Source organism: Polyodon spathula, chromosome 7 (assembly GCF_017654505.1).
Source record: "Polyodon spathula isolate WHYD16114869_AA chromosome 7, ASM1765450v1, whole genome shotgun sequence".
In the NCBI taxonomy this organism is placed as follows: domain Eukaryota; kingdom Metazoa; phylum Chordata; class Actinopteri; order Acipenseriformes; family Polyodontidae; genus Polyodon; species Polyodon spathula.
Window position 1 is genome coordinate 41699615 of NC_054540.1, and position 12923 is coordinate 41712537.

The 12923-nt window shown below is 40.6% G+C and overlaps 1 protein-coding gene across 7 annotated transcripts in view; it reads left to right on the forward strand.

Annotated features, from left to right (window-relative positions):
- Window positions 1–12923, forward strand: part of LOC121318627 (kelch-like protein 13) — a 164789-nt gene that overhangs the window by 148715 nt on the left and 3151 nt on the right. For all 7 annotated transcript variants that reach the window (XM_041255507.1, XM_041255509.1, XM_041255508.1 and 4 more), the window contains 2 exons: window positions 2090–2885; window positions 10029–10142. In XM_041255507.1, coding sequence (XP_041111441.1) covers window positions 2090–2885; window positions 10029–10142 — 910 coding nt within the window. The remainder of the gene's footprint in view (window positions 1–2089; window positions 2886–10028; window positions 10143–12923) is intronic.

Here is a 12923-nt window from a genome sequence, read left to right on the forward strand (position 1 = left end):
ATCTCTGCTCTGGACATGACAAAGGGATACTGGCAGATCCTCTTAATTTGTAGTTTTAGAGAGAAAACTGCATTTTCAACCCCTGAAGGGATGTATCATTTGGGCTACATGGTGCTCCCGCTGCCTTTGAGACGGATAGACCAGGTTTTACGCCCACATCATGAATATGCAGCAGCTAGGGTTACAGCCGTCCTTCAGTCTCTAAGGGTAGTCCAGCTGACAGCTAACTTGGGTAAATGCGCATTTGCCAAAACAGAGACTCAATATTTGGGATTTTTTTTGTGGAATGGAAGGATGAAACCCATTGTCACCAAAATCTAGGCTTTGGTAGACGCAGTGATCCCCAAGACTCAGGTGAGCTTGCTACTGGGATTAGCCGGTTATTACGCCGCTTCATCCCTGACTGTGCCACAGTGGTTAACCCTTTAGTCGACCTCACCAAAAAGAGTGAACCAAATTTAGAGTCAGGGGATGTTTGATACAATTAAGTGTAGACTCTGCCAGGCCTCCACTCTCATCACACCAGATTTCACAAAGAGATTCATCCTCCACTCCAGTGTGTTTTGGTTTGGGTGCAGTCTTGTCCCAAAAGGTTGACAGAGAAGAACACTCTTTTGTACATCAGTAAAAAGATGCTTCCTCCGGAGCGCAATTACTCCTAAGTTCGAAAAGGAGTGTTTGGCCATTAAATGTGTTACTGACTTGTACAATACTACCTGCTGGGACATTCATTTGATCTTATCACAGACCACGTCCCACTCAAGTGGTTAAGCACAGTGATGGAAAGCAATGCCCAGATAACTTGGTGGTGTCTGGCATTGCAGTCCTTCATGTACCACATGGTACATCATGCAGGGAAAGACTAGTAAAGTGCAGATTATTTTTCCTGGGAGGGGGGAGTAATGGGAAAGGTAGATTCGGCCGAGTGTTTCTGAATTAGTCAATCACCTGAATGTTGCTGTATTGTCAAATTTATTACATAAGTGAGCTGCAGGAATGAATTGCTTATTACTTGCCTTGCCTCGAGCTACCACATGATTCACCGTTCTCAATACATCCAACCTGTTATGCACTTCCATTTGCTATATCCTGTAGGCCCTAAATGTGCAGTTTTACATGTATGTTCTTTTTAAAACATGATATCTGGTACTACAGTAGGTTAAAGAAGTCTGTTTGCAAAACTTACTTTCAGGTGGTATTGAACATCATAGTTAATTTCACCTGGGCACTGAAATTTTCTCTACTTCAACACCTTCTTTCCTGTGATTAACCAACCAGCTTCTCCTATTGACGTGCTTTGACCCTAAATACACTATTCCGGTGAAATGTGTGTAGCACACAATATCACAGTTGTAACCAATGGGTGCTTTCGTCTGGAGCATGGGCTACTGAAGTATATTGTAATCTATATATCAGTCATGGGTTTTATGATAAAGGTGTTACAGCTGAGACTTAAGTAATTGAATGAATGCATTATTTTTGTGTAGCAGCAAATTCCATTTCCCTTTTTATTATATCCATTATCTGTATTTTAATTAGATACCATTAACAGATTTATACTACCTGTATAAATACTGTATTTTATTTTAATTGCGTAATACTGGACACAAAGGGTGCAAGTGCATGGAAACCAGCCATTGACCTGAAGAACATCTGTGCAGTTACTTCTGTTAACTGACAGATATGTTGCTGATTTAAAAATAAATAAATAAATAAATGTTTATTTATTATTATTATTATTATTATCATTACTAATTTAGCAGACACTTTTATCCAAAGCGACTTAGAGACTACGGGATGAATTATGCATCAGCAGCTGCTACAGAGTCACTTACAATAGGACTTTGTTTTTTATGTCTCATCCATTTTATCAAAGATTTGTTATTGTTTTTTTTGCTAAATTAAAATGACTAGCTATTGCATGTAATAACCACCAAGCAAGTTGATATTCACATCATTTATTAAACAGAACTGCCTTCCAGTAACAGCCTTGGTTCTCCCTTCTGGATACTTCCCTATCAATGACTTTTTATAAACAACTTGTTTTGCATACCTCATTATTTTCTTTCTCTTCTGCATTTTTTTTTAGGTTACTTTGGACAACTGTGTTGAAATTGGGCGCATTGCAAACACATACAACCTTACGGAGGTGGATAAATATGTAAATAATTTCATCTTAAAAAACTTCCTGTCCTTGCTGAGCACTGGAGACTTTGTGAAGCTCCCCTTTGACAGGCTAGCCTTTGTGCTTTCCAGCAACAGCCTCAAGCATTGCAGCGAGCTGGACTTGTTTAAAGCTGCCTGCCGCTGGTTACGGTATGAAGACTGCAGGATGGACTACTCCTCCAAACTAATGAAGAACATTCGCTTTCCTCTCATGAACCCACAGGAGCTTATAAACCACGTGCAGACAGTAGATTTCATGAGAACAGACAACACATGTGTCAACCTTTTACTGGAAGCCAGCAATTACCAAATGATGCCCTACATGCAGCCTGTCATGCAGTCAGAAAGAACTGCTATCCGATCTGATAGCGCACACTTGATAACTTTGGGGGGAGTTTTACGGCAGCAGCTGGTTGTTAGCAAAGAGCTGCGGTTGTTTGATGAAAAGGCACATGAGTGGAAATCATTGGCTCCCATGGATGCCCCACGGTACCAGCATGGCATTGCAGTGATTGGCAACTTCCTGTATGTGGTTGGTGGACAGAGTAATTACGACACGAAAGGAAAGACTGCTGTGGACACTGTATTCCGATTTGACCCTCGCTATAACAAGTGGATGCAGGTGGCATCTCTCAATGAAAAGCGCACTTTCTTCCACCTAAGTGCCCTCAAAGGACATCTCTATGCAGTGGGTGGTAGGAATGCAGCGGGTGAATTGGGTAAGTGTTTGTCATGCATGTAGCTTAGATTACTGATGGATACTCCAGTTGTTTTTTTCCCCATTTGTACTGCTTTAAAGGACTGCTAACAAAGGCTTTCAAATACCTTTCAAAACTGAGTACTGTACCAAGCTTTTTGAGTGTCAAACAGTTTAATATTCTTGATTACATTACTACATTTTCTGCCATACATAGATGGCTACACTGCAGCGAAGCTATCTATGTTGGCTAGAAAACTGTTGTACAGATTGGTGTACTAAGGGGGAGTTTATTTCACTGTAGCGGCAGTTAAGTCACATGGTGCTACTGTAGTATGACACCTGCTCTGGAATTGGCACATATGCTACCACATACTGTGTAAGCAGTGCCCAGTTAAATGGAGGTTGAAGCTACTCCACGGGCATTAATTGAGAACTGTACTTATTTTCAGAGTATGTTATTTCTGTTATTTAGCACATGTTTGCTGGTCAGTGGAAGCAGACTGGTCTGTGTTGAGCACCTACTGGAATTTATTTTACTGTACTGTAATTACTAGAACAATGCCATCGTGCTTCATGTACCTCACAATATCCTTCTCTATCCTCAGGAAACATATGGCTTCCATTATTTGTCCATACCGAATAGCATACTTTTGACTGAATGTTTTGATTTATACTGTGACACCTTCAATTTTCCAAAATATTAAACCTAGCTGGATTGTATAAGAACATAAGAACATAAGAAAGTTTACAAACGAGAGGAGGCCATTCGGCCCATCTTGCTCGTTTGGTTGTTAGTAGCTTATTGATCCTAAAATCTCATCAAGCAGCTTCTTGAAGGATCCCAGGGTGTCAGCTTCAACAACATTACTGGGGAGTTGATTCCAGACCCTCACAATTCTCTGTGTAAAAAAGTGTCTCCTATTTTCTGTTCTGAATGCCCCTTTTTCTAAACTCCATTTGTGACCCCTGGTCCTTGTTTCTTTTTTCAGGCTGAAAAAGTCCCTTGCGTCGACACTGTCAATACCTTTTAGAATTTTGAATGCTTGAATTAGGTCGCCACGTAGTCTTCTTTGTTCAAGACTGAACAGATTCAATTCTTTTAGCCTGTCTGCATATGACATGCCTTTTAAGCCCGGAATAATTCTGGTCGCTCTTCTTTGCACTCTTTCTAGAGCAGCAATATCTTTTTTATAGCGAGGTGACCAGAACTGCACACAATATTCAAGATGAGGTCTTACAAGTGCATTGTACAGTTTTAACATTACTTCCCTTGATTTAAATTCAACACTTTTCACAATGTATCCGAGTATCTTGTTAGCCTTTTTTATAGCTTCCCCACATTGCCTAGATGAAGACATTTCTGAGTCAACAAAAACTCCTAGGTCTTTTTCATAGATTCCTTCTCCAATTTCAATATCTCCCATATGATATTTATAATGTACATTTTTATTTCCTGCGTGCAGTACCTTACACTTTTCTCTATTAAATGTCATTTGCCATGTATCTGCCCAGTTCTGAATCTTGTCTAGATCATTTTGAATGACCTTTGCTGCTGCAACAGTGTTTGCCACTCCTCCTACTTTTGTGTCGTCTGCAAATTTAACAAGTTTGCTTACTATACCAGAATCTAAATCATTAATGTAGATTAGGAATAGCAGAGGACCTAATACTGATCCCTGTGGTACACCGCTGGTTACCACACTCCATTCTGAGGTTTTTCCTCTAATCAGTACTTTCTGTTTTCTACATGTTAACCACTCCCTAATCCATGTACATGTGTTTCCTTGAATCCCAACTGCGTTCAGTTTGAGAATTAATCTTTTGTGCGGGACTTTGTCAAAAGCTTTCTGGAAATCTAAATAAACCATGTCATATGCTTTGCAATTATCCATTATCGATGTTGCATCCTCAAAAAAATCAAGCAAGTTAGTTAGGCACGATCTCCCTTTCCTAAAACCATGTTGACTGTCTCCCAGTACCCTGTTACCATATAGGTAATTTTCCATTTTGGCTCTTATTATAGTTTCCATAAGTTTGCATATAATAGAAGTCAGGCTTACTGGTCTGTAGTTACCTGGTTCAGTTTTGTTTCCCTTTTTGTGGATCGGTATTACGTTTGCAATTTTCCAGTCTGTCGGTACCACCCCTGTGTCAAGAGACTGCTGCATGATCTTGGTTAGCGGTTTGTAAATTACTTCTTTCATTTCTTTGAGTACTACTGGGAGGATCTCATCCGGCCCAGGGGATTTGTTTATTTTAAGAGCTCCTAGTCCCTTTAACACTTCTGCCTCAGTTATGCTAAAGTTATTTAAAACTGGATAGGAATTTTTTTCTTCCTCTACGATTTTGCCATTTGTATCTCTTAAACATTTAATCTCCTCTTTGAATGTTCTCTTGCTGTTGTAATATTGGAAAAACATTTTGGAATTGGTTTTAGCTCCCTTAACAATGTTCATTTCTATTTCTCTCTTGGCCTTTCTAACTTCCTTTTTGACTTGCATTTGCAGTTCTGTGTACTCTTTCTGTGTACTTTCTTTTTGGTCCTTTTTTAATGCTCTGTAAAGTGCCTTTTTTCGCTGAATATTTTTTTTAATTGATCTATTAAACCATTTTGGCAATTTAGTTTTACATTTAGATTTGTCTACTTTAGGGATATAATTGTTTTGCGCCTCTAGTACTACGTTTTTGAAGAACAACCATCCTTCTTCTGTGGGTGTTTTCTCTATTTTACTCCAATCTACTTCTGTTAGTCTCTGTTTCATGCCTTCATAGTTTGCTTTTCTAAAATTGTAAACCTTAGCTTTAGTCTTTACTTTTGAGGATTTAAAAAACACTTCAAATGAGACCATGTTGTGGTCTGAGTTTGCCAGTGGTTCTCTGACCTCTGTTTTAGTTATTCTATCTTCGTTATTTGAAAAGACTAAATCAAGGCATGCCTCCCCTCTAGTGGGTGCCTTCACAAATTGTGTTAGGAAGCAGTCATTTGTCATTTCCACCATTTCTATTTCGTCCTTCGCGCTACCCACCGGGTTTTCCCATTTTATTTGGGGGAAGTTGAAATCCCCCATTAGTATGGCTTCTCCTTTGCTACACACATTTCTAATGTCATTGTATAACAGATTATTCTCTGCTCACCGTCTGAATCTGGCGGTCTATAGCATGCTCCTATTTTTTATGCCTTTTGAATTTTTGTCTGTTATTCTGACCCATATTGATTCGGTTTTATTTTCTTTGTCCAGGTTTAACACCTGGGCTTCAAGACTGTTTCTTATGTATAGCGCTACCCCCTCCTCCTCTTCTGTCCTGCCTGTCTTTCCTATACAGTGTATACCCACAAATATTATATTCGTCCCCATCACTCTCAGACAACCACGTTTCTGTAACACCTATCACATCATAGTTACCTGTTAGTGCAGTAGCTTCAAGTTCTAGAATTTTGTTTCTGATACTTCTAGCATTTAGATAAATACATTTAATGGTTGTCTTACCTGAGTTGTTGTTCTTGTTTTGATGCGGTCTCCCTTCTGTTTTTTTGTTGATTTCTCCCCCCTTCCTTTCTAGTTTAAATGCTTCCGAACCTGCTCGAGGATCTTTTCTCCAAGTAGACTAGTTCCCTTGTTATTTAAATGCAGTCCATCCCGTCTATACAGATAGTCCTCGTTGTAGAATGTGGTCCAATGATTTCACCACAAGGTGAAGCCTTCCCGTGTGCACCACACCTTCATACCATTGGTTTTGATTAATTATTTCCAGCTGTCCATATGGTCCTTTGCAAGGTGCGGGTAGTATACCAGAAAATACCACAGTTTTGTTTTTCTCTTTTAATTTCCTTCCTAGCTCTCTGAATTTGTTTTGCAGGGATTTTGGTCTGTCTCTTCCAATGTTGTTTGTACCGATGTGGACGACTACTACCGGGTCGTCTCCTGTTCGTTCTAGGAGCCTGTCCACGTTTTCAGTGATGTGCTTGACCGAGGCTCCCGGAAGGCAGCACACTGTTGTAGTAAGGGGGTCCAAACTGCGAACTGAACTTGCTGTGTTTCTCAATATGGAGTCCCCAACAATCATGACCTCCCTTCTTTTTGCTGTCTGGTCACCACTGTCAATGGGGTCCTGGCTGTTGTTCCTTTCATTCTCTTGTTGTTGGTTCTGCTCATCACAATTCTGAAGTGACTCAAATCTGTTGGTTGTTTTGATTTCTGGTGGTTGCGTTTGACGAAGTTTCTTTTTTTCCCTGCTTCTGCCTACCTGAACCCAGCTGTTCTGACCTTCTATCTCCCTGGTGGCTTTCAGTCTGTTAGGGGTGATGCAGACTTCCATGAATTGTGGGTGTGCCAGTTCCTCAAGATCTTGTTGCTGTCTCACTTCTTCCAGCTCCATTTCTAGCATGCTTACTAGTTTATGCAAATCCTGGATCGCGCGGCACTTTACGCACACTTGGTTTAGCTCCGCTGGGTTCCTAGGATCCCTGGTAATTAAGCACATAAAACACAGAAAAGTTGCAATTGCAAATAGTGTAGTTGCTATTTGTTACAATGGGGAACACCAGAGGTAAGAGTGCTGTCACAACTTATGCTCCTGATTGGGTGGGTTTTCAGGAAGAAGTGGGTGGGTTTTTGTAAAAGTAGTTGGTTTTTGTAAAAGTAGTGGCGCCCGCACTCCGCCTGTGTGTGGATTGCCTTGCCCTGTGTGATGCACCTGTCAGCGTTACAATATATATTAAAGTGTAAAAGTAATTGACATTTTTTATTAAAACATCTACAGGCTTATTTGGAAATTCTTTAATATCCTTGTACAGACATTTTAAGTTAAACATCCTGTGACATGGGGTTTGGGGGGCATCTGCTGATTGCGAGAAATACCAGTTTACAAAGAACCCACCGCAGCTGAAGAGGTAGGGAAAAAAAAAATTTCTTAGTTTTATTTGACATTTTTTATCTGTATTTGTTTAATCATTTTTTGTGACTTGTCTGTGATTTGAGGTAGATCTGGCTAAGAATGTCCTGGAATCGATGTTAACAACCCAATCCACACAGCATGACACACAGACAAGAGTCTGAATTAAATATCTGAAAAATGCTTATATTTAACCACTAATTTCCTTGACATGGCTACTGATGTGATTGAAACCTCCAGTATTCCTTGGATATCCCTGGTTGTGCTGGTAAAAAAAAAAAAAAAGAGGGATGGTAGAGGTTTTGTGCCGACTACCGCCACTTAAACGACGTCACCACAAATGACTCTTATCCACTGCCCCGTATCGATGAGTACCTGGACCTGATGACCGGCTCTTCCTGGTTCAGATCCCTGGATCTGAGACGCGGATACTGGCAGGTAGAACTCGACCCTGACGCCCGCCCCAAGACTGCTTTCTCCAGCGGATGCGAGCTCTGGCAGTTCAGAGTGCTTCCCTTCTGCCTCTGCAACTTTGGAACGTTTGAGTCAAGTGCCTACTGATGCAGCGCGAGGTCGCTTTCCTGGGACACTGTGATGGGATTCGGACAGACCCTTAGAAGGTGGAGGCTGTGCAGCGCTGGCGAACCCTGGCAAACATAAGACAGTTACAGGGGTTCCTGTGATTATCCTCCTGCTACCGCTGCTTCGTGCTACAAATCGTACTGTGGCTTGTTTAGCGTGATACATATTGTATCATGACCTTGTGTGTATCATGTCTCCCCCAGTAAAATCACATTACTGCTAATTAATAATACATTGTTGTTAAACCTGTTAAGAATTGGTATAAAATACAGAAATAATTTAGTGAATGTGCTTTGTTTTGCTGTATATACAGTATATTATAAGGTGAAAGTGCAGTAAATTGAGATCTGTATAAGATTCAGATGCATTTAGTGTTTTCAGTGATGATGCTAGGGGTTAGATTGAAGCAGTACTGTATGCTCACCAGTGTTCAATATTAATTGATTTGTTTATTTATTTTGTTGTGGAATAGATATTCCAATTACAATTCTGCTGAATTCAGCTGTACACAATGCACTTCACTTTTTGGAAATCGTAGAATAAATGTACCAGGGCCATCGCTTGGAGCCTTAAGAACATTAAAAACATCAGTTCTTGTTGAGTTCCTAGTAGCTCATTGATCTCAAAGCATTTTCTATTTGGTTTATAAGGAGTCATGCATGTATATTGTAGACTTTACAAACTTGCATTTTCATTTAGATCTGCACAAACAGATTATTTGGTTATTCAGATCAAGCTTTCCACTGGTGGCGGTCATCGGTGTTGATTGGGCTAATTTACAATTCAAAGTGAAATAACTGAAGGAACTGCTGCTTGCGTTTGTGGCTTGTTTTTCTCTAGTCCAGGGGTCTCCAACCCTGGTCCTGGAGAGCCCCTTTCCAGCAGGTTTTCTAGGTGTCTTTACATCATCAGAGCTAAAGATCTGGAACACCTGTTAATCTTGACTAATTAAGCCAATAATTTGGTGCAATTAAGTAACTTGGAGCTCAGTTGAAACAAAAACCAGAAGATCCAGTAGCTCTCCAGGACCAGGGTTGGAGTCCCCTGCTCTAGTCTAAGAAAAGCAGTAATCGTCACAAATCCAAGAAGCTGTTTGTTTTACATTGAATGGTAAATTATCCCAATCAACACCAGTGACCCCCATCTGATTGTCAGCACCTAATTTCTGTGGACAGCTCATTCCAATTAATTGAAGAATTGGTTTGTTGAGCACTGTTTTCATCAGAGTATACTTTTAAATCTTGTTCTTATCCTTTGGATTATGCCGCTATCTTGTACTACTCTTCAAATCCAACAGCAGTGCATTCCTGTACTCTTTATTTCTCATTGATTCATTGATCTACTACAGTGCGCAGTGTGCATTGCAGTCTCGTGTAGAAAACTAAATGACGGTGCTACTGCTCTGCTGTACTCCCTGCTCTGATCCCTGCTCCCTGCTCTGCTCCCTTCCCTCTTCTGCCCTGCTCTGCTGTGCTCCCTACCCTGCTCCCTGCCTGCTTTCTACTCTCTGCCCTGCTCTGCTCTGCTTCCTGCCCTGCCTTGCTCTGCTCTGCCTCACTCCTCTCCCTGTCCTGCCATGCTATGCTCCCTTCCCTGCCCTGCCGTGCCCTGCCCTGCTCCCTGCCATTCTGTGCTCTTCTCTGCTGTACCCTGTCCCGCTGTTTACACTTATTTCTTGTTTAAACAGCCACAGTCGAATGCTACAACCCAAAAACAAATGAATGGACATATGTTGCAAAAATGAACGAACCTCACTACGGACATGCTGGGACAGTCTATGGTGGCTTTATGTATATTTCAGGTATGTATGTGGATTAATTTACTTTTCATATCCCATGTTTTATTTAAGGGTTTCAAACAAACAAGAGAGTACACCTAAAACAAAACAAACACATGTATTTTTGTATAATTCTGAGCATTATGATGAATATTATGAGGACTTTCTGCTCACTTAATATAAACCATTGGAGCACAGTTATTGTGTAAGTGTTCATGAACTTTTAGGTTCAAATTGTTTTGTCCTTCTGTACAGTGAGCCATGGACAACCAGGGGATGCAAAGCTGAAGACCTGGTGTGATTTGCTCTCGATTAGCATTTTTAACAAAATACTTGGTGCTTACTGTAGCCTTCTTACATTACACACAGGGTCCGCCGTACTTCCTAATTAAAAAAAGATAATTATCGATTACAGATATTTTCAGAAGATAAGAACTATCATGTACAGCAATCCATACAGCATGCAATTGTACTGTATTAACGTGGTTTAGTTGATCTACAGAATTATATTTAAAAAAAAAAAAAAATCGTGACAGTCAATGTCTATTGCTTTATAGTGCCACCTTTCTCATTCAAGGTTGTTTCTTACTAGCTTTGTGACCCTACTGGTTTGTTTTCCAAAACCTTTCCTTTAGGCAGTAGCTGTCTACAGTGATGCAGTAGCGCTGCACCTAGAACAGTGTGAGAAAGAATATAGAGTCCAGTCCTTGATATGAACAGGCTTTCTGAAATCTCCTGTATATTGTCCATCGCTGGCATTGCACAATCCTCCTCCTCATGCACTTTATATGTAGCAATCTCAATCAAAGGTACTTCAGCATACAGCTACAGTATGAGATCAATACACAGTAGATTATTTATTGAATACTAAACTAGCTGCCTTGTGCCAGAATAGCGGTGTTGCACAAATGAGCTGTATATGGAGCACACAGTGAACGCTGTACCCTAGGGAAGGGATGGTGGTCCTCGATGAAAGTAATGGAGAGAGTGGTTGTACAGGTGCAGTATATAGAATATGGTGTGTTTGTTTGATTGTTTGTACTGTATATTGCTAGTTTCAATGGTACTGTATAAACCAGTAGGACCGTATCATAATCATTTGTACATAGATGTTCACACTGTTAATCTATTACTGTAGATACAGCTCATTGCAGTTCATTTTTAAAATAGTGAGCTGTAGGATATACATTACTGTTAGACTTCCGATCACAGGGAACAATAAGTGCAGTATTTCAATCCATTGGTGTGCAGGTATTCTATGATATGTGTGAATAGTTGTGCGTGCGTGCTTGCATGTGTGTATACAGTGTTGTGAAAAAGTATTTGCCCCCTGTCTGATTTTCTACATTTTTGCATATTTCTGACACTGAATGTTATCAGACCTTCAGCCAAAATCTAATATTAGATAAAAGGGACCCTGAGTGAACAAATAACAACACAACATTTTGATACTTATTTCATTTATTTGTTAAAGTTATGCAACACCCAATGCCCCTATGTGAAAAAGTAATCGCCCCCTTAGACTCAATAAGTGGTTACGTCACCTTTAGCAGCAATAGCTGCAGCCAAATGCTTCCTATAGTTATTGTTCCGTCTCTTACAGCGCCGTGGAGGAATTTTGGCCCACTCCTTCATGCAGAACTGCTTCAGCTCCGTGACATTTGTGGGTTTTCGAGCATAAACTGCTCGTTTCAGGTCCTGCCACAACATCTTAATGGGGTTTAGGTCTGGACTTTGACTAGGCCATTCCAAAACTTTAAATTTATTGTTCTTCAGCCATTCTGATGTAGACTTGCTTGTGTGTTCGGATCACTGTCTTGCTGCATGACCCAGCTGCGCTTTAGTTTCAGCTCACGGACGGATGGCCTGACATTCTTCTGTAGAATTCTCTAATACAGAGCAGAATTCATGGTTTCTTCAGTGATGGCAAGTTGTCCAGGTCCTGATGCAGCAAAGCATCCCCAAATAATGAAACTATCATCACTGTGCTTGCGCATTGGTATGAGGTTCTTACTAAGGAATGCAGTGTTTGGTTTTTGCCAGACATAATGGGACCCATGTTAGCCAGAATGTTCCACTTTTGACTCATCTGTCCATAGAGCATTATATCAGAACTCTTGAGGAACATCCAGGTGCTTTTTGGCAAACTTGAGACGAGCATTCATGTTCTTAGTGAGCAGTGGTTTCTGCCTTGCTACTCTGCCATGAATCCCATTTTTGCCCAGTGTCTTTCCTTAGCCGAGGTGATAGAGGCCTGCAGATCTCTGGATGTTGTTCTAGTGTACTTTGTGACTTCCTGGATGATTTTATGCCTTGCTCTTGTAGAGATTTTGGCAGGATGGCCACTCCTGGGAAGATTCACTACTGTCCCAAACTTTCTCCATTTGGACAATATGGCTCGGACTGTGGTTTTGATGGAGCCCCAGAGGCTTAGAAATGACTTTGGATCCCTTTCTAGACTAACAGGCATTAACAACTTTTTTCCGGAGGTCTTCAGGAATTTCTTTTGATCGTGGCATGATGTGCCTCTAGAACCTGTGTGCTGACAACTTAACTCTGATGGTAAGGGCCAACGTTAGTCAGATTTATATTGGGCAGGGCTGGCCCAAATCAGGCCTGATTGTTAACTAAAGTATTCAAATAGCTGACCCTAATTATCCCTTTAATTGGCTTGAGTTAACTAGGGGGACAATAACTTTTTCACACCTGAAGATTGCATGTTTGATTATCTTGCACACCAAACAAATGAAAGAAGCACCAAACTTTGGTGTCATTTTTTCTCTCTCTCAGACTGCCTCTATATAC